General features: G+C 33.5%; 4 protein-coding genes across 5 annotated transcripts; all 4 read left to right on the top strand.

Moving 5' to 3' along the window:
* The first annotated feature begins 2664 nt into the window (after positions 1-2664).
* On the top strand, positions 2665-5024 carry LOC116768058 (alpha-(1,3)-fucosyltransferase C-like). Its single transcript, XM_032658678.2, has 2 exons — positions 2665-3655; positions 4660-5024. Exons 1-2 carry the CDS (start codon positions 2760-2762, stop codon positions 4988-4990), a joined length of 1227 nt encoding a protein of 408 aa, XP_032514569.2. The 5' UTR covers positions 2665-2759; the 3' UTR covers positions 4991-5024.
* Positions 5025-14035: 9011 nt separating this feature from the next.
* LOC116768191 (cuticle protein 8-like) lies at positions 14036-14852 on the top strand. The gene is made up of 2 exons (XM_032658868.2): positions 14036-14143; positions 14225-14852. Exons 1-2 carry the CDS (start codon positions 14132-14134, stop codon positions 14768-14770), a joined length of 558 nt encoding a protein of 185 aa, XP_032514759.2. The 5' UTR covers positions 14036-14131; the 3' UTR covers positions 14771-14852.
* Positions 14853-17849: 2997 nt separating this feature from the next.
* LOC116767967 (cuticle protein-like) lies at positions 17850-18667 on the top strand. Its single transcript, XM_032658567.2, has 2 exons — positions 17850-17885; positions 18058-18667. The coding sequence occupies exons 1-2, from the start codon at positions 17874-17876 to the stop codon at positions 18574-18576; spliced, it is 531 nt and encodes a 176-aa protein (XP_032514458.2). The 5' UTR covers positions 17850-17873; the 3' UTR covers positions 18577-18667.
* A 1860-nt stretch (positions 18668-20527) lies between these two features.
* Positions 20528-21362, top strand: LOC133319390 (cuticle protein-like). 2 transcript variants are annotated; one of them, XM_061523612.1, is made up of 3 exons: positions 20528-20617; positions 20753-21115; positions 21188-21362. In XM_061523612.1, the coding sequence occupies exons 1-3, from the start codon at positions 20606-20608 to the stop codon at positions 21269-21271; spliced, it is 459 nt and encodes a 152-aa protein (XP_061379596.1). In that variant the 5' UTR covers positions 20528-20605; the 3' UTR covers positions 21272-21362. The 2 variants fall into 2 exon arrangements, with proteins under 2 accessions (XP_061379596.1, XP_061379595.1); XM_061523611.1 differs by having other exon boundaries at positions 20753-21362.
* The last annotated feature ends 1975 nt before the right edge of the window (positions 21363-23337 follow it).

Genomic DNA, 23337 nt, shown 5'->3' with positions numbered 1-23337 from the left:
CTTGAACAATCTGATTTTATTAAAGAGATATTCACAAAAAAAAAAAAACCAACACGCGACTTTAAACCTTATAACATATGCAGTAAGATGCAATACAAGTGCTATCCCCATTGTAATCCAACGCGCCAAGCGATCAAAGATCCATTCAAATATACTTTTATATGACGATTAACGAAATTAGAACCCAATAATATTATTTCTCTGTCACAATGACGCGTACCCTTGTGGCGTATTCGAATAAACCGCTCAGATTACCACCTACGTTTGTGTAAACACAATGTGTAGGTATATATTTTTTCTATTTTACCGATTCATCTTTCTCTAGATTAAGATAACAGACGGTTTAAGATAGCGGAGACGTCATATTTTGCGATATTTCGCTTGACGTGTACTGGTTTAGAGTAATATGAGCAGCGAGTCTAGTTAGGTAGGCAAATATTGTGATTTAAATATATTTTTTTTGTTGTCTGTCAATTTTTTTTTTGCTGTCTGTCAAATAAATTGTTAGTATAATAAAGCTTGATTGGTTAAAGATCTTTGTTGAAACAGAAGAAAATAAAGATTTTAATCAATCTAAATATATATATGAGGTAGAACTAGTAGAGTTGTGTTTAAACTGTATGTTTGTTTTTTCGTTTGGTGTAGTTCCTTAACAATATTTAGTCAAAATCAGGAAGCATGTTTGGTCTCAAAGATTTTGACAAATTTTATATCCCTCCATGTGAGACGAGTGTCACTTATAAGTATACATTTATTATATACCTATGTATGTATATATTTGAATTCTACTTACTATAAATAAAGTATATCTTGTTATCACAGACTCGTTAAAATTAATTTAAAAGCAATATAAATTAGATATAAGTTTATGCTATAGTAAAAAATTATAAAAACGTAGGTGTGCTTTATTTAGCCATATTTTTTTTGATTAAACATCATACCTAAATGTTAAATTGACATTTGACTATGTCCGAGTTAAAAAAAAATAGGAACATTTCAAACACCTGATGTTTTACATCACTCCTCATAATTTAACCGTAAGGTTAAATAATTAATTCCCAACCAATCTCCATCTCATATTTAACTGTGAATCTATTTTGCTATATATTTCCACCCGACCCCGGCCGTGCTCAAAGGACCGTCAACCGCTAGACCGCTGAGTGCTGACTGTAACATTGATCGAATTAACGGACAATACATCGGTTTAACAATAAGTGGATTAAGAGTAATCACAGTTTAACAGATTTGGGACTTGACACATCGGTTAACTTTAACTGTTAGGTACCACATGAAGTGGAGACTGAGTTATATAGACCAAGGGATTACATAGAAAGATAAAAATCAACAAATACAATTTAGATAATTAAGTTATTAAATTAGGTTTTTTTATATTAGTTAAAATTACATACATTTCCTGTGGTATAATGCTATAAGTATATATTTATAAGTTTAAAACATTACTTCCTCCTTACAACTAACTGACTGAAAACAAAGTAAGCCTTCGTTTTCCTGTTAGTACTTGAATTTATCAATACGAGCAACAATCGATTAAACATGTGGCTAAATACAAAAAAGACGCCGGTTTTAAAACTTTCCCTTCTAATTTAAAATCACATCAAAACTATTAAAATCGTAATATTAAATGTAGAAATAAAAGTTCCCTAATCGGAAGCTCTGAAGTGGTCATTAAATTCACGACTGGTAACATTCGCATGCTCCCCAACAATGCGTGAAAGCCATTGTCGTCCATTTTGTTTTGTCAATACGTAAATAGTTCATAAATATTTAAACAGCTTAACATAACCCTTGGGAATTTGTATGGTTGTAAAAAAAATCCGCATCGCTACCCATTGTCGCTCACTTCCGCATCTGATTTAATAATGTCTGAAGCGTCGTAAGATTTTAAAATGACAGCATGTGTTCTAAAATGAGGTTTTATGTAAAGAATATACAACAAATTTAGACGATGGTCAAAAGGAAATGTTCCTAATGATGTTTGCAAATGAAATATAAACGAAAAATTCAATAAATGTGAACCAACAATTCAGTGGTCATAGGAAGTGGTGGAGCACAGCTGTACGGCGCCCATGTTCTTCAGGGGACAGCATCCCAACATAATTCAATTAAAAACCATTGTCCAGCCAGCCAGGTTTTTGCCCACTTAACACCTCAACAATACATTATTTTGACAACAATAACTGTATTAACGCGGTCAGTATATTTTTTTTTATCGAACTAACTGTAACCAGCGAGGGATTGTTTGCGTGAAGTGTTTTACGCGCTCTGACAGATAGGATCTTAATCCGAGATTAGTTTTAACATTTGTCAGCACTTAACATTGTTGGATACATCTAACTCCCACACTGTTGGTGATTCTTTTCGGATAAATATCCGGTCAAGTGGGACTGATGAATGTTATCTGAGTGTTATCGTTCAAAGGATGTGAGTTTTCTTTATCCTGGTTCAAACCTGATATTCGATGGGAATTTATCAGGTTTGGTCTATATTTTTTTTGTATTATAATAATAGTTACATGTAATCATAAAGTTATCTCGTGCACCGTATTAATATTTAATATTTTATAATTTAATATGATGTCACCAAATCTTTTTTGTAATTTTTTTTTTTAAATGAATGACAGTTGTCGGTGTTATATAATCTGTGTATTTCAGTTCGTGTCATGTAAAATGATTTCAAGTTTTAAAAGATCATAATTTATATTTATTTTTTATATATTTTTATGGACCTCTCAAAAGACTATGGTTCAATTAATCAAGACGGAATACCCGGTAAAGTACATAGCGGCTTGTTCATTTTGTTTATTGGTATACGTGTTTTATGATATATGTATAACAGTTGGAACTAATAACGAAAATGACATTAGAACCGTAATTTCCAATCAGCGACCTAAAAGAAGTACAAACGGGATGAAATCAAAGTATATTTTACAATGGACGAAACGACGAGGAGTCGGTAAAAGGGTATCCCCAACTTTAACGTGCTCCGAACTGTGTATTTTCACAGAAGACAAAGGACACTTTGATGGCGATTACACGAAATTCGATGCCATAATATTTAATGAAGACATCCTCTCCGCCAGCGAGCGTCCGATCAAACGAGATCCCTCCCAAATGTATATATTCAATACCCTGGAATCGTCTCATACGGCCCCGGCGTGCGATGTACACAACGACGGTTATTTCAATTGGACTTTTACGTACCGTCTCGACTCGGATATAGTGTGGAGTTACTTTCAAGTGAGAAGTCTTAAGGGACAGCTCGTCGCTCCGAGCGTTGCCGTCGTCTGGAAACATAGCAGCCACCCTGTGAAAAAGAAAATAAGGACAATTTTGAAACGTAAACGTAAAGCGGCTGCGTGGCTCGTAAGCCATTGTAGAGCCGACAGTCTCAGAGACGACTACCTAACCAGACTTCAAGAGCACCTATTCCATTTCTCTCTTAATATCGACGTTTACGGCGACTGTTCGAAACGGAAATGTCCTAACGACGCCTGCGACTATATGATACGCAAAGATTATTACTTTTACATGGCCTTTGAGAATTCGTTCGCTGATGATTACGTTACGGAGAAAATTTTGCACGGTTACAAGAATTACGCCGTACCTATAGTTTACGGGGGAGCGAACTACAGCAGGTACGTCACAATATACCTTAGGACGATCTGATGCAGCGGTAGTATTTCAATTGTATCAATTATTAAATGTTCCGAGTTACCGATTTCAAATATTTCGGTAATCTTTGTATTAATTACATTAATAGTATGTTAGAGCTAGTTGGCTAATGGATACCAAAAGTGCTGTGAACGTTGTAGGTCCACGAGTCATTAAAGTATAAGATCAAGCAATGTATGTTATAATGAAAATTTAAAAATCATTACATTATTTTTAAACCTTGATCACGAATAACAGACATACGAGTACGGGACGTAAATATTTAGGTATATTTAATAATGTTTTACGTGTCATAAACTCAACCAAGCTTGTAAGTGTGTGCAACTTGTGTGTCGTGTTTGTTATAAAACCACACACACACACACACACACACACACACACACACACACACACACACACATATACATATATATATATATATACGCGTGTGTGTGTAGTAACTTTTTTAATATTAAAAACTACATAGATAATCTTCTTGCGATGGCTAGTGATTATAAAAGATAATTCGGTAGATAAGATAACTATGTGTGCGGACTCCGCAATACCCGTACGAGTACATACAAATGCACAATAGTCTTAACCTACCAAGTCTCAGTTACGATAAAAATATTAAACTTATTAATTAAAATACTTCACAAATCAATGTCGTGTTGTGTGTATGATGTATAGCTTCTTTTTTCAAATATATGTATTATTGTAAGTAATAAATTAAAAATAAACGGTATAATTTATATTCAAATGTATTAAGAAAAGAAAATGCACGAACTCTAATATGTTATACATCTTATAATATATCAACATCATAGGTATAATAATTGAAATATTTAGTCAAACATAGCGCACCACAGAGAGGTGTTTCACCAATTAAATATCTATAATACAGTAAGGTTTATAATACAGTAAAGTAAGTAAGTAAGTATAATACAGTAAAGTAAGTCCAAATATGGTTTGAATTTTTGCCTTTCAGGTTTCTGCCGCCCGGCTCCTACATCAACGCACGCGGAATGCACCCATACAACTTAGCGTACAAAATGTACCAGGCGATAAAAAATCGTGACATTTACCTTAAATACTTCAAATGGACGAATCTCTATAAGATAACATCTGAATTAAAACCTCATCCTCTCTGCGAGGTCTGCAAGCGTCTCCACCACATGGACAGAGAATATCCGGCGAGCAAATACTTCAGACTGTGGTGGAATCGGCCCAACGGAATGAGGTGGTGTCTCTCTGACCAGTTCTGGAACGAAACGTCTAATGTCAATCTCGACGGCAGACATATTTTTAATATGTATTAATTTTCATATTAAATGTATATTATTTATTTGTAAATTTCTCGTTTTTTTATTTGAATGACGTATGTGGTAATATAGCTATTGAACTTCTGTTCCGTCGGCAGTAAGTATTGAATTTGTTTAATGTGCAGCGGTTTTTAAACTGTTCGTTTTACATAAATAAAACAAGCGGGGAAAGTCGGGGATCGAGCAATTTTCACGAATTATTATTCAAATACAAATTCCACGGCTTTTGAGCCGGGTTCCGTGAGGCGTAAGTTCAAAAGTGTCGGGTAGGGAGAGGGAGTGGAACAATTACCTACATTTACATATATCATGACGCACGTCGCTTTACAAGAATAACTTTAGCCGTTTCAGCTATACGGTTAGTTGGACGTGCTAATTTTTGATCATTTCAATAAGACAAAGCTCTCAAAGTTACATAGTTTTTTTTTCCCAACCGGCCCACGAAAACAGAAGCACAGGGCATCGTAATCCAAAAGGGTTCGCAAACATTTCTCTGGCCTCCCGCCAACGTCTCCGGATTAAATCTGTTGCAGCCACAAAAATAATCCCTCCAGCAAGCTTAAAGAAAACTCATCAAAACCGAAGCTGTAAGTCTTCGAGCCAGCACGATGTTATTAATTTCATACATCCAACAAAAGAGCATGTTGCCACAAATATTCGTCAAAGTAATTAATGTTAGAATCGTATTGGTTGAATCCAGTCGTTAGTGCCAGGGGAGGCGACGAACAATACAGTAGTTAGCAAGGGGACGTATCGGAGGACGTTTAACGAGCAAATTATTTAGTAAATGTTGCCAAATAATAACATTAATGTGAACGGGGCGCGCTTCCTGCTTTACTGTACTATGAATCGTTTATTTAGGATCATTGTGAGGATTTATATCGTGTTTTAGAATTAGATTTTTACATTTTTATTTTTACTTTTGGTTGGTGGAATGTTAGTATCATTTATAACATACACTGGCCACACTTTTGTCTTGAAATAATTATATAAGTAACTACATAAATGTATATATTGACAGTGAGTTGTATTTACCTAATATGAAAACTATGGTTACGTAAAAATATAGTCACAATACGTAAAGTGGTTCTTCACGAACAGCCGATGAGAGTCCTCCACTCGACTGGCCTGCAGGGTCTACGTAATTTAGCGTCTTCATCCATCAGCTCACTGAATCGGACATTTTGGTTCCATCATCGTAATTATGTGCTAAATGCGAATTAACGCTGCCGTTTTACACATCGCTGGCTTCACGAGAGGAGGTCTGGACGTGTAGGGGGTAATAGTTTTATATTAAAAGATAATGCATTACAACAATTAAATCATTGGTTAGAGTATGCTAGTTCGGATTCGGGCGTAGGTATTTATAATATGGAAGATTTATGATTTTTTTTTTTAAGTTGTGACGTTCTCAGAAATACGTGTAATTAAGTCTCAACATGGTACAAATATTTAGAGCCAGCATCACAGAGTAATGTATTCACAGAGAGATCTAAGCTCCTATGTTCGGTTTAGATCCCCGCATGAGATGCGTCCCCCCTACCATGATCTGTTCATTATTTCTCGGTAAATTATGGAAATGGATAAGTAATGGCAAATTACTTGATAATGCTTTTAATGAAAATTATTATAATGAAAATTAAATTAGGTGTGTTAAGTATTACAACAGTTACAGACTCTTAGCTCGTTAAGTTTAATTTCTGTACACTGGTTTATTGTTAAATAAAAGTTTCTTTATGAAAGTACATCAATAACTATATGTTTTCCAATAGATTTAAAGCGATCTTTCTTCTGTTTAAGATATGAACAGGGGCAACAGAGACCCGGGGGAAAAGACGTCCCCGCAAACGGAATAGATAATTTAATAAGCGATGGAACGCGTTCCTAATACCGAAATTAGCAATACGATACTATTAAATAGATTTCGGTCCACAAAGCAGATGTCGAGGGAATACGGTAAGCCGGGGCTAGCGTTGAAGAAGGGTTGGTTATTACGTGATATTTGTGCAATGGTCCAAGACCAATCGTGTAAATGTAAGTATGAAACGCTTCCTTCCAACTAATTATTCATAATTAACATCTTAATTTATTTTGTAATGTTTACAATTGTTGTTATATATTGCCATTAATTTTCTTTTATTTACGTATTTTAGAGATATAAAAAGTAGGTTCTCAAGTTTGTTTTCTTTGTGTAAGTAAAATGTTTCATACATTATGTAGAATTAATTGTCAATGCTATTTAAATAATGTAATAAAGATACACACGATGATTTCTTACGATCATAAATTTTACAAACGCAACAATCGGTAAATATTATAACGCCTAACAAAATATATTAGCAATAATGTCAACATACTACTTATGTGGCACGAATACCTTTTGTTATCACAGTTCCCTTTGTCTCAATCATTTTTAAGACCAGATGAGACTGTACAATAGTTATTGTGTACAATACTTGTACTTAACTAAACACAGGCACGTGTCGGCACGTGTACCTTATAAAGCGCATTGTCTGATTGTTTCCGGATGACCGTATCGAATGCCGGTTACAAAAAATATTGATTCTGATACAGCTCGCATAGAAATATTTCGTATTTACTTTGTAAATTCGGAAATGGTCCTGTATATATTATTTCATTTATATGTTATTAAAAATGAAAACTCGTCTGAATTTCCACGAACATGGTATATAAAGTCAACGTGATTCGTAATTAAGTACTTATACAGTTTAAACGTATGTTATATTAACTTCAAAATAAACTAATTATACTTATGTAATCTGTGATTTAAAAAAAAAACCACTACTGCCCATACTGATGATAAAAAGATAAATAAAATATAATATAAACGCTTCTCGTGCTACCGCCGATGCACTTTTTAATAAACAGGGACGGCTACCCGCAATAATTTGTCCAATAATTCGCCAGGCGTGTAAAGCTTTGTGTCAAAACGTTTCCGTTGAACGTATCAGATTACAGATAAAAATATTGACACTGATGCAGCTTCCGTGCTAAAAATATGCTGAATTGAATATGAAAAATATTTTACTACGATTCAAAGTTGGCGTTTTTATTGAACATTGCCGTATAATCTATGTACGGATCAGTTAGTAGTTGTTGCGTTTTGTTAATGCAGAATATAAATAAATAAGGCTTGATCCTGACAAGCGTTCATTGGTTTGAGGGGAATTTTATTTGAAATTTAAATATTAAAAAGTTAGGTACCTACATTTCTTTTAGCATTTAGTTAAAAATAATAATGTAGTATCTTTTCTAATACTGCTGTTATATGAAGATTTTTAAACTAAGGCTTCATTTGCACTGGAATCGTCTAGTATTTTCTCATTTCAACTTTTCTTATTGATTATTTAAAGTTCTATGTTACACTCACTGGAAACGACATGTTTGATATTTAGTGACAACGAACACTTTAAACATAATATCTACGTTGACATATTAAATAGAGTTTGTCAAAAACATATTAATAATTGGTACCTCTACATTGAAATATTTATTTTGTTTAATCTATTATATATATTGAGTTTTATATATAAACAGATGTATCCTCTTATTCTCTACATAAACTTTGACTCTGTTGAATATTAAATTCAATCGGCCAATTCCCTTAAAAAATGGGATAAATTATTCTATATTTACATAGAGATAAATATAATCTATACAAATTAGAGATTTAAATGTGAGTGATTCCGTGAAGAGCATATTAATACAGTTTCTGGTGGACCTGAAACGGTTTAGTTATTTATTTTGTTTCTTTAAATATTAAACATATTTTTGACTGAGCCCGTCCAGAACACGGATACACCAGACATATTTATTAAATTATAATTAACGTAGAATTATATATAATAGATTATTTTAAATTTTTCATATTCGATCTGTGATCAATACATTGAATGTATGTGTTGATAAAATAATATATTTCGTTACGTTTCAATAAAAAAATCGTTTGTTGTAATGAGATCCAAGGCTTTGACGAGTGTTTATTGAAATGAAGCCCTCATCTCGTCCGCCCGTGATCACGGCTGCTGCAAAACTGAAACGTGGCGAGTATTTAGTTAAAAATAATTATAAACGTTTAGGAATCCGATAATATTAGTTTTATATCAGTCGTTTGTTATATCCATTAAACTGGTTCTCAGAGGTTGAATTTGACTAACCTAAAGGGTCCATATTACTCTGGTTTAGGGTAAAGACGGAAGTCGTTACTCAGGGCGCCTGCGCGGGCTTCCTGTCTCCGTAATTGGCGTATCTCGATTCTATAACTCGACCATGTAATACGAGAAATAATTCTCTATTGTGATTCTGTTTAATATAAATATATTGTATAATGTTAGTACTATTCATTTGTTTTGTTTTTGTTTTTAATATCTATTTATTATTGTTCCATATAATCGTTATATATAAGCTACATATATTATTAGAATTCTCCTATTTATGTTATTAGATCTGTTTAATGTCCTATAAAAATCACACATGTATTATTAGGACAGAGTCAATCTTTTACCTAGCAGCAATAAAACTACGTACATGTTCGAAAAAAATCCTGGTTATTAATAATTTAAATAACTATGATTTATAATTGTGTCTACTTCCTTTTTTATACATCAAATAGATTTGCTCAAATTTTTCCTTTTCAACAGTAAAATACGTAGTATTAAATATAGCGTATTAAATTTTATATCCACCTAAATCTATAAAACTGAAATTAGCGAGAGAAATGCACATCTGTATATTTATGTATATTCCTTGAAACCTTATAATTATTGTTAAAAACAAAATCCAAATGATTATAAGATATCAACCCTTCGTGCGTCCCGAGGGAATATTAAAGCAACATTCGGTATAATAATCTCTGGTAATGGCAACACAAAGCTAATAGCTCATTGAATAGGGTTACCATAACACATTCATGTCTAATAAATATAACTTATAGTTCTCATATCATATATGTATATATATTTTAATAATATTTTTCTTACAATAATATTTTTTCTTTGTAAATTTTCATAACTTACGTCTATCTCTGTCAAGATAATTAAACTAAATGTACATATTATAGCTGCTGAGGCATTAAAAAATATAGTTCTGAACACGCGTCATTGCTTTGACTATTGTCATAACATAAATTTCAAGCTTTATACATAAATAATATCAAAGTAGAGTCTTCCTAACTATTGTCATGTAACAGTCGGATTAACGCGACAACCCTTTGTGGGCGGATTGTAAAACTTCATCAAAACATTCGTCCGCTATTACTTATTAAAACGCTCATTCAGAATTCGCTGAACGAATCCATTATAACTTTATTATATGTTAATAATATTTTATAATACCTCTATGATGTTGCGTAATATTTATTGAGTACGTCTGATATTTTATAGGTACGTTTCAAACACTATTGCTTTTGAGATTTAAGTTGCAATAAAAAAAAAGTATTGTCAAATGTTGCTACATTAAAAAAAGTCATAACTCCAATCTTTTATTCGTTGTACTGAAATAAATTCCAATAAAACGATAAAGACTGCGCTTGTCAGCGAATAGAAGTGAAAAAATATATAAGATATTCACATCACACGTATGCCCCTCTCGTTACGACCACTTTCGCTGTCAATTTATATTTGCTTGCATTCATTAATGTGGGCGTTGACTTGTATGATGTATCGCAGTTTTGTAAAATAACAGAGACGCCGACCGACGGACATGACCTCCCCCGCACTCCTCTTCTCTAACAAACGAGGGTTACAGAGAGGAAATCTCTCAGAGGACGGGGTTTTAATTAGAGTGGTTCTAACTGGCCGTATAAAACCCAGTCGAAGGGGAGGTCCCGCCGACAGCCACCTCATAATGTTACATAATTCAATTGATTCCCAACACTACCCGACACTGTTGGTAACTTCGTTTGAAACGTTCTGATATCGGATACTCTATTTCACGCCTTGTGCAATTCTTCGCTCCCTTGGTACAAATAAAATGATAGCTTTTATTAGGTTCATGTATTTAATAGAATTTTCTTTTGCAACAAATATTATATACGGGAGAGAGAATAAAGTTGTTAAAATATACACAATGTAATCTCGAATTGATAAGCTAAAAAAAAGTTTTATAATAATGGACGTAAGATACAAAACTGTTTAAATGATATCATGTTATAATTCACGTATTGAACTGCGGGTCAAAAACTGGAATAATTACATCACCACCATTACCTGATACCATTGCCGCGAATCTATGTCAAGTCCAAATAAACGAGAAAGTAGTATAGTAATGGATGTTAATTAATGTTTATTAAAAAGAATGCTGTTTGTATTGTACCAAAATCGACATTTTATTGGTTGACAAGTTTTTTTTTTTTATATTTAATGAACACAGTTTTCGTTATAGGGAAAAAGAATCATATTTTTGAATGTTTTCCAATAAAACCAATAAAAGCTACTATATATATTAGTCTTAAGATATTATGTATTTAATATATAATATTAAATAAGCACACAATTAGTATAGTATTAGAATAGGTACACCTTAATCCTAAGCCTCTTTTCTAAATAGGACGTATGACGTATGACGACTTATTTATCTATTATGAGTTATGACAGATTAAAATAAAAATGTAATTTCACAGATAAATAATATCACTTGTTACAGAAATCACGACCTGTCTCATAACATGGCCGTATGTAGTTGAGCTTGTTTTGAAATATTTCTAATTTAGTCATTTATATAACGTGCTACTGAAAATATGGCGAGAGGCGTGACAGTTGGTTACTTAAGTAATTATGATTGTTGTAACATCGACTGGTTGTTATTAGCCTAAATTAAACGAATGCAGACTAAAACGTTTATATTACAATCGATTTGTTTTTTTTTTTTCATTCAGCCAGTTTATACTACACTTATATTGTCAATGTCAAAGTTTGACAGAACGTCTTCTGATATAAATAAGATCTGTTTTTTCTTTAAGTAAATCTCTCCTTCGTGTTTCCTCCATATATATCTCAAGATTATACTTCGTCCGACAAATAAAAACGTTGACATTGGCAAAATATTCCACTATTCCAGTGCGAATAAAGCCACAGAATAAAAAAAGTAAATCATTGTTTCAAAATTAATTTAATTTAAAATGTATAACTATATAAGGAACCAAATTGGTAAATTTAGTGTTCATAAAATTCTTTGTTTAAATGAGATTAATATTTTATGAGAAGGACATAAATTATAAAGTTCAATTACATATTTAATACTGAGGTGAATCTCTATAAGGAATATAACTAAATAAGACATCAGCTTCATCACAATTAATATGATAAAGGAATTGATTGTTTAATTTTCCATAAAAATGTATACAAATGTGTGTTGTACGTTATAGTACATATAAAACAATAGATTTTTCCCGTGACTTCGTCCGCGTAAACTTTAGAATCGTATTCAGGGAAAAGTATAGTAAGATATAGCGTATTTAAAGATTTTTTTATTATAACCAAAGGAAACATCTGTATTGTATCACAGGACTTCATACACACTATATAATATTTGATTATTTTTAATAACTACACGAAATAAGTGATAAGTTGTCGCCATTGTCTTATTTTGACGCCCAAGCTGAACTATTGTGACAAAGTCTTTAAGGAAGCTTTGATTGAAAAACTATGTAAAAATGTATCCATCAATCCGTACTTGTATCCACGGTTTTGTTATTAAAGTACCAGTGGGTTAGTATATTAGGTTAATTTATAAGAATCCATATTCATCATTAATTAAAATTTTAATGTTTCCACTAATTAATAGTGTATTAATAGCATAATAAAAATTTTGTATACACTTCTTTATAGTTAAAATTCTTTATAAAACAGATGTTTCGCGTTACGTGTATATATAACAATAGTTATCGATAATTATAAATATTTCACAATCACATTACACACATGAATTGCATTTTTATCTGGACCACACCCAGACAAGCGGGCCAAGGCCGTAAGGTTTAATTCTCATCACACCAACGTAACGAGAACCGGTATTTACGCACCAGTCGAACAAGTTTTATGTTCGCGTAGAAAGCGAGAGCTCCAAGCTGAATGGTCGCACTTGATAAGTATGTACGATATATTTTTTGTGCGGTTAAAGACCTTGTCTGTACTTCTCGGAATTCACGTTGACAGTTACAATTTTAACGTCTCATGGTTCCGTACAAATTACATCAACGTTTAAATCGATATGAGAACTTTTTGTTTCATTTATAAAATAAAAAAAATAAAAAAACTTAAATATTTTAACGTTATTTTTTAAATAGATTAGTTTCTGGCTACAATACAACTTAATTGATTTTAGTGAACATTTATGTGCTATGCATATATATAAAAAATTTGATATTTAATATATTGTTTTGCAATTACAAAATTTAAAGAGACCGTTTCAATGTTTATCAAACTAAAGATATTTTTTATAATAATAAGTAAATGCCTTATTTAAATATTACAGTATTAATGTCCTATCTTTAATTTTTTGCTGTGAGAGTAAGCACTCGGCGGCCGCGATATGCCAATTGTTGCAAACTTAAAGTTCAGATTTTTATTGTGTCGACCTTTAGATGCTATAAATAACCTTTAGCTTTTACTCTTTACGAAAATTAATTTATTACATCTGGCAACACTTCCAGGCCATTATTATACAACATAAGTTGAATAAAATGACATGATTGTTTATTTTTATTGGTACTGTAAGTAAAACATAATATACTGAAAAAAGCTTTGACTTATCAGAACTATCGCTCCGGGATACGAATCAGGTTCTATGCGAGGTTACATATATATAATCGAGGCTGCATTCAACTTGACTTTCAGCCTTTACATAATAAAAAAAAATCATGTTTTTTTGTCATTCTCATATCTATCTTGATTGACAACTGGGATAGTAATTAGTTAATTTGTGAGTCGGGTCGTTTCAATCTACATTACATAAGTTTTTACTGGCGTCCAACCTTCGGCTTCAACTGCGCCTTTAATTAGTGCAAGCTTTGTAGCCTGCGGCTGTTTACATGTCACCATGCCCGAAATATACCGCCTATAAATATAAACGCAGGTTACATCGGGGCATAGTCACATTCTGTAGACCATAACAGCAACCATGGCAGCTAAGGTAAGACAGATTGAAATAATTAATAATTAAACAGGAAAATTAACGAAAAATACGTCCTAAATAATGTTTTCAATATTGCAGTTCATCGCTATCCTTTCTCTGGCCGTAGCCGCCTCGGCCCTCCCCGTGGTGCCGGTCGCCAAATACGCGTACGCTGAAGCAGAAGCACCAGCACATTACGAGTTCCAGTACTCCGTCCATGACAATGAGAGCGGAGACGTGAAGCAGCAGCAGGAGTCCCGTGAGGGAGACGTCGTCCACGGATCATACTCGCTGGTGCAACCTGACGGAGTCCACCGCATTGTAGAGTACAGCTCTGACGCACACAACGGTTTCAACGCCAACGTACGTTACGAAGGACAACCCATCCAGGCCCCAGTCCCCGCTAAGGTCGCCTATGCTGCTCCCGTCGCCAAGCTCGTCCACGCCGCCCCTGTCGCCAGAGTAGCGTACTCCGCCCCTATCTCCTACGCCGCCCCCGTCGCTAAAGTAGCATACGCTGCTCCCGTAGCTAAGGTAGCTTACTCTTCACCCGTCTCCTACGCTGCTCCCGTCGCAAAGGTTGCCTACTCTGCTCCTCTTGCCCAAGTTTCGTTCTCTTCTCCCGCCATCTCCTACCATCACTAAACCAAAACCTGTTGTTCGTTAATTGTTGTATTTATTGATGTCATTGAATAGTTACAAATAAATTATTTGCTTAAGATTTAAACTTTTGTTTCTCTTAATTTCCTAACTCCGAATATATTTTGTCGGTTATCTGAAAATGTTTTGATAATCGATCTATGAAACAGGTCCTCACAAGCCTTTGTTTTGCATGTTCATGTTTTAAATGATATTGAATGTCGAGTTGTAATTGTTGGGTTTTACAGTTGTATTAATTTGTAATTGTGTATTCTACCAAAAAACATGTTAGCTATGTTAGTTTCAACTTACCATCCACACATACAACATCTTTTATATTTATCGCAGTTTTTTTTAAGTCCAAAGAATGTAAGTTTTTTAAGTCCAAAGAAAGTCCGATTTTGAACGTGAATTTATTAAACGATCTGAAATTCTTTGGAAATAATAAAATTATTGTTATTGAAATTGCTGAACATTTTGCGCAGAATTTAAACGGGCCTGTTTAATCAGCAAAATTGGTAAAATGAATTCCTTGGTGACCAAATCATCACAGTGAAGTACCTGGGCGTCTTATGATCCATGTTTAATCTAACCTTAGGGGAGAGTACGGAAGAGGCTTTATGGTTGTTTAGATTATGGTTTGAGCTGCTCAAATCTCGTTGTAAAGTATTTACGGTAGGTCTCCAAGACTGGGCAGCGACTTTTGACTGGCGCCAAAGAAAAGGCAACTCAAGTAGCGACTGCCCATAGGTTAAAATCTTGGTAGATTTTTGCAAACAACAAATATAGGTAGGCGCCAATTATGCTTTTGATAATACTTTGACACTACCTTCAACCACCATCGAGGTACTATCTACAAACATTTTTTGGGTTTGAACTATTTTGTAAATACTTCATTCAGAGTTACTTCAAACTCTATTCTTTATTTTTCAAAAGCTTAGACAGGATGCATCCTGCCAAATGCAAAAATCAGTCAGTGGTTTTTAATTTTTCCTAAAACAGAAAAAACATTTTTTTTTATTTAAACAGAACATACAAATACTAAGCATCAAAATATGGATGGGCTATGGTTGAAATATAAAAGCACAATATTGTACCCTCTTAATACATTTTCTCATTCAACGTGTGTTCCGCAAACCATTATCTAATTTTACATTTGTCTTTATACGATTTCAAACCACGATGACTTTGTAGTCGCGGGCAAAAACCGACTCCACTGACTCAACTTTACCTCTATTTGAGGTTACAAATATAAGAACAGACAAGAAAGCTTTTTTTTAATTTTTTCCTCTGATTCTTTTTTTAACTTTTAAGTTTTTCACTTAGCTACATCATAACTGACTGTTCTCTTGACGAATAACTACGAGTATTCTATTATATCTATGGAATATAAAAAATAACAACATAATATTAGGGAATAAAGTAGTTTTATATACATGAGAACATAAGAATCTCTAAGTTAATATTTTTTTAATGTTGTTAAAAAAGTATATGATTTAAGTTTTTTTTCTTATACATATTAAAGCCTTACTACAATTGCGATCGTCAAGATAACTTGGTCTATAAGCATAGAGACGGAACTATGAAGTACGACACATGAGAAAACAAATTTCACTTTCAGTTATTCTCTTTAACTTACAATTCTTCTTTCCTTATCTTATCTTTGTTTAAGAATGAATTAAAGAACTCTCTGGCGTTTGAAATCCTTTGTCCTTGGTCCCTTAGGGTGAATGGCGTCTGGATATAAAAAGTCTAAAGATGTTAGTCACGTAACTCATTTAAAACAGCGTGTGTGTACATATAATGTCAATCAACTTATCTTTATGTATGTATACTTATTATCTAACATACTTATTTAAAGCAGAATCAAATTAAAATTATCATATTTAAGATACAAATGTTTTCAAAATTCTTAAATCAGTTTGAACATAAGTTACTGTATCGAACTAACATAAGCGACGGGTGGATTAGTCTTAAGTAATTACTCAAATCCTTTTTTTGATACTGGATGCTTATTGGATTGCATATTACTTTACCCGACTGTGGCGAAGTCAAAAGAAGAGTTATATTTTAGAAAAACATATATGTAAGTCTGTTTTAATGTTCGCTCAAAACTTGAAAACGGGGTTTACTGATATCACTTTAGATTTATCATTGTGGTACAAGTGAGATAAAAATGAAAAAAAATTGCATTAAAAAAGTTGATAGAGGACTACATGAAGCGAGGAAGTAGGAAGTTATGAATGAATATACAATATGACAGCAGATAATAAGGTAAATATAAAATTTTTGTTAGTACTTTAAATCATGTTTCAATAATTTAAGGATTAAAGAACATATATTACATATTAGAGCAGAGCATTTTTAAGCAAATCAAATAATATACGTATTAAAACTGAGCCGGTTGAAATATTTACTGCATCTGAATCATATAAATTTTTCTTTGAAATAAGTAAAAAAATATAACTCTACATTAGGCCGTTATTCAAAGAAACATATCTTATAACTTCAATTCGATTATTTGTTATTATAATATTCTTTACTTATATTATAATGGAACTAGTGTCCGTTTGTTAATTCTAATTAATTATCTTACCTCATGTATATTTGATTACTTGTAACTAAGATATATATATATATATATATACATTATTTATTTACTGTACCCGACTGTTGTTCGGTGTTCTGGAAATACATTATATGAATTTTTTATATAATTATGATTTTTAACGTATCGATTTAAATAAAAATATACATATTTATTATAATTTAAAGTTGAATATAAAAATTAAAATATAATAGCGGTATATATGTTTTGCATTTTAAGTACGAGGGCATTATTAATTATTAACTTATTCTAATGATCATATGAAAATGTAAAAATTATAGAAAACGAAAGAGTCACTCTTATTTCATTCTGCGTATTTAATTAATTTGTATCCAAGTTTTTAATTAATTTTCTTAAAAAAATCTTTTAAAAACTTGCTGTAAAGCTGAGGGTTCTTAAAAAGCTTGTGACCTTGATCGTGTTCCCACCAAAAAATTAAGTATAAATACGGTCGAGAGTTAACGAGAGTTCAGTTACACCTCTACTTTCGTTAATATCACAATGGCAGCCAAGGTAAAATTTTATGGCCAGAATAATTATTGTATAGTTGTGATCTAATTGAATAAAAACTGGACAGTCATTTAAATATTATAATTTTGTAAATATCAGAGCAGACAACTAGGAATTTCGGAATTAATGTGACATATATTTTCTTCCAACGATTAGTCAAATGTTGTTATTTCAGTTGTTCGTCGTCCTCGCCCTGGCCGCAGTCGCCTCAGCCCTCCCCGTGGTGCCAGTCGCCAAATACGCGTACGCCGAGCCCGAAGCGCCCGCCCACTACGAGTTCCAGTACTCTGTGCACGACGAGCACAGCGGGGACGTGAAGCAGCAGCAGGAGTCCCGTGAGGGAGATGTCGTCCACGGATCATACTCGCTGGTGCAACCCGATGGAGTCCACCGCATTGTAGAGTACAGCTCTGACGCACACAACGGTTTCAACGCCAACGTACGTTACGAAGGACAACCCATCCAGGCCCCCGTCCCCGCTAAGATCGCCTATGCCGCTCCCGTCGCCAAGCTCGTCCACGCCGCCCCTGTCGCCAGAGTAGCGTACTCCGCCCCTATCTCCTACGCCGCCCCCGTCGCTAAAGTAGCATACGCTGCTCCCGTAGCTAAGGTAGCTTACTCAGCTCCCATCTCCTACGCTGCTCCTCTCGCCCACGTCTCATACTCTTCTCCCGCCATCTCCTACCACCACTAAACTGTGTTAACCAAAAACTTGTTGTGATTGAATTGTTTAATTTATTGACAAAATGTGAATAGTTACAAATAAATAATTTGTTTAAGATTTACTTTCTACTTTTATTGATAATATTCATTGAAATTACTCCTTTTCACTGAAACATGATTATAATAAAGAACTTTAAAAAAATTATTAATTAAAATAAGTGTTTCTAAAGTCGATTTTATAAACACAAACTCAGTTGACAGTTTCACGCTATTATAATAATATGAAGAACTTGGACTCAAGTCATTGTAAACTTTTTAAAACACAGAGTTCTTGAAAGTAACTAAAAGATTATTATAGCAGTTAAATTAACGTGCATGAGAACAATTCCTATAGGAGTATAACAGAGCGTTGAATTGTAGCAAAACAAGTGCTTCAGTCTTATTAGTGTACTCTCACGAGTGGTGTGTATCTGTATGGTGCGATCTCCACGCCGAGACGTACCGAATGAAGCTCAAGGCCACTATCTATTTTATTTTCTCCAAACACTTTTCGTATTTCGGGATCCTCATTAGCGAGGTTCAGATTATAGCAGACATATCATTTTCTCTAAATATGATGTCAGTGCTGGACTAATTTAACATTAGAAGTTTCAATTACACAGGTCTCATCTAAAACACTTTTATTATTTTTTTGACACATTTGATTTTCATAAATATGTTCCTGGTACTTCCAAGATTTACTGGATTTACCAAATTTTTAATCCTCTTAACTACCAATCTGTTTAAATTGGAGAAGGCAATTATATAGAACATCCCATTTATAGACATTTCAAGACCCAAAAGAAATAAAAAAAAATGAAAAAGTAATGTTAAAAACAAACAAACAAAATGTTGCCAATACGAGACCACGCAGTTCGGTCTACCAGAAAAATAACAGATTTTATGTAGAGCCAAGCTTGTAACTCTTAACGTATAAGACCTACACCTTCTTACAGGGACACGACCTTCCTTAATGCAAAAGACGACAAAGATAAAGACATGGGCGTATAGTAAAATATTTATACGCCATCCATAATTTTTCTGTTATATAAGAGTTTTTATGGTCCTTTCTTTTAAAAATAGATGTTGGAGGGAATTATTCTACAAGAAATTTATTTTAACTTTTTTAACTCTTCATCCTTGTTTTCTTTAAACCTTTAGCAAATCTACACTATGAGAACAATTCAGTAACTACGAGAAGTGATCGACAGATTCTAAGAAAAATAAGTACATATAACAGGTGTCAGTACGTTCTCAGAAAAGTAGTAAAGGAGACGGGCAGCAGACCTGTGTTTTCAATGAAAAGTTCCACCGTTAATATAAATCTATAAATAAAATTATGAATAAAAATGTTACGGAAAAGTGCAAGTTCGACTCACCTAACTGGGGTTCTGTATAAAATTATACTTCTGAGATTGTTTCTTAACCTTGTAATATATGACGGCGTTATCTGAGTAATTTCATAGTTGTAGGTCAAAGACAAATACGTCATGAATTAATCCTGAAAGAAGTATACCAAAACATACTTTTTTGAGAACAGATAGCGTTATGTTCTTTATACGGTAACATTGCTGTTTGATTTTTCACTTCTTTAAGAGACAGTAGATTTGAGTTGATCATTTTAATCCTACATCAACACGTCCCCTTGATCCCGAGCTAAAGAGCTATTCATGAAAGTACTTATGGAAGGACAAAGAATTCATCGCATAAGTGTCCTGTCTTCTTTCCTTTTTTGAAATGGAATATATATTATTCATTATAATTAATCTGTAAACTGTTGTATTCATTGTGTCTATTTATGTTCTAGTACAATAATTTATATAGTTTTATAACAAATCAATCTCATGCACTTGTTAATATGAACGTGGGTATAAAATTATTGTGAACTTTGGCATGCTCTATATCTTGACGCAACAGTTTGTCACCTTGTGAGTTGTGCATTTGTCGAATAAGATTCAAGTATAAAAACCCGCGTGGAGATTAAGAAAGCACAGTCACAGTTCGACACGCAATACATTACAATGGCCGCTAAGGTAACTTGACTTACATACTTTAATGCATATAATATATTAAGTTAATACGAAAGAGTGATCAGATATAAAGTTTTAATGCCTTTATTTTTTCTAATAACAATATTTATTTATATTTATTATCTAATTTTATTGCAGTTGTTCGTCGTCCTCGCTCTGGCCGCAGTCGCCTCAGCCCTCCCCGTGGTGCCGGTCGCCAAATACGCGTACGCCGAGCCCGAAGCGCCCGCCCACTACGAGTTCCAGTACTCTGTGCACGACGAGCACAGCGGGGACGTGAAGCAGCAGCAGGAGTCCCGTGAGGGAGACGTCGTCCACGGATCATACTCGCTGGTGCAACCTGACGGAGTCCACCGCATTGTAGAGTACAGCTCTGATGCACACAACGGTTTCAACGCCAACGTACGTTACGAAGGACAACCCATCCAGGCCCCAGTCCCCGCTAAGATCGCCTATGCTGCTCCCGTCGCCAAGCTCGTCCACGCCGCCCCTGTCGCCAGAGTAGCGTACTCCGCCCCTATCTCCTACGCCGCTCCCGTCGCTAAAGTAGCATACGCTGCTCCCGTAGCTAAGGTAGCTTACTCAGCTCCCATCTCCTACGCTGCTCCTCTCGCCCACGTCTCATACTCTTCTCCCGCCATCTCCTACCACCACTAAACTGTGTTAACCAAAAACTTGTTGTGATTGAATTGTTTTATTTATTGACAAAATGTGAATAGTTACAAATAAATAATTTGTTTAAGATTTACTTTTAACTTTTATTGATAATATTCATTGAAAATACTCCCTGAAACATGATTATGATAAAGAACAAGAAAAATATAAATGAAGTAAAAAAAACTTACTTAGGTAACTAAAGTCGATTTTTTAAACGTAGACTCTGTCTACAGCTATTATAATAAAGTCAAAAACTTATGGACTTTTTAACACAAGGGGTACGAACTTGAAAGTAAGCAAAAAACGTTATTAGTGAAATTTCAACTCACGCAAATAGGTAAATATATAAGAGAGTGTAGAATTATAGAAATCGAGATAATCTATTTTACAATAATTGTAGTCTTACCAGTCAGAAGACTGTCAGGGTTCTGATGTAAGGACAATGAATGAAAAAGCAAGGGCACTTGTACAAATGCTTGACCATCTCTTTAAGTTTCTTTTTAAGCATACTTTTGAATACAGCAGATATACGAAATTCTCCAAATGCAATTTCAGATGGTAATCAATCAAACGTTTCTGGTTTCAGTCACATAGCTCTTATCCTTTGGAATTTATTGATACTTGCAAAAACTTCGATGTCGTCACAGATTTAATGATCATTAATATTTATAGTGTTTTCCCTGAAGCAGGTATCACCAACGACTTTTATTCCGTGTCATAAGTCTTAATAAACACCAAGAATAGAACAGAAGAGGAAACATTGTGTCATAAGGGAACAAGAAAGGATTCAATCAGCAACTACAGAGTTAAATGATCAACTAAACCAGCTTTATAATTTAGTTGCCATATCAAAGTAACTGGAGATGGCTCATTTGAATGCTCATAAAATAGTTATTACAATTAGTATTAATACAGATAAACATTTTAGATTTAATCTTTCTATAAGAAGACCTGGTGATTCGTATTTGCAAGAAGTGAGCAGATCCTATGTAGATGTAAGCTCAATACCTTGGTCAAAGTTTGTGCATACCAGGTCATTATCTTTCTGTCATATAATTGTTCTTATGACTATTTAATTTCTCGAACAGTTTTCAGTAGGATTTATTATTAAACGTAGACTCTTAGCCTTTTGTTTTTGTTACCATATGGACTTAAAATCGATGCATTTTCAATATCTACATCACGAGAACCACATATAAAGTTGCTACAAGCACTTAATGGATATTATTTTTTCCTTTATAACTTGTAACTGTTTAACGGCTCTGATGGCCTTTCACAAATGAGATTCCTATACTGGTGTCATGCAAAAAAAAACACAAATGTTACAAGCGTTACTTAATATGTTTGTAAGAAGATATCCTTCTGGATTTTTTCAGTTTTCCAAGTGTCACAAATTTAGTTTCCCTTGAAAGCATCTAAATAAACGCTTATAATCGTATATATAATAGCTATGTATATTTTTTTAGGTTACCTCCGGAGTTGGACTTTCTCACAGCTCTAAGTGACTGTATAGTGTATACTTCATAAAATTATTTTAACTTCAGCTCAACCTCTTCTTGACTTCGGAGATAAAGGACAAAGGACAGAAGACAGCCTTATCAAATTGAATAACAAAGTTACAATCTCTTACGAAGAATTTGAGTCACTTATATCCGATGGTCCCAAAGACATTAAAACTATTACATAAATACTGATAATAATAGTACTATAGTACAAGTTAATTAAGGAGCTTGGAACGGTCGGTTGACAGTAGGACTATGAAATTCATACTATGAGCAATATATTTTACGATACCGTACAGTTAGTAGTTTCATTCATGTCACTAAAAAGGATAATTTCAAAGAGTATCATATATTAAATTGTTTAATTTTGTTTGAATACATATTATGCTGTTCTATGTCAAAATCACGTCTAAGAAAGGTTGAGGATCAGCAGTAAGAAGAATAAATAATGATAATAAGGAGCTATCTGTTTATTTTTTAAATTTAAATTAAATAATTCAAAAGAATGTGTCCCAATTGAACCGGTACAGTTAAAGAGCTTCTTATTGCCTGAGAATTGATAAA

This window comes from Danaus plexippus, chromosome 19, assembly GCF_018135715.1.
Source record: "Danaus plexippus chromosome 19, MEX_DaPlex, whole genome shotgun sequence".
Taxonomy (NCBI): Eukaryota; Metazoa; Arthropoda; class Insecta; order Lepidoptera; family Nymphalidae; genus Danaus; species Danaus plexippus.
The sequence above is the reverse complement of the archived record's forward strand: the minus strand, read 5'-3'. Positions and strand labels throughout refer to the sequence as shown.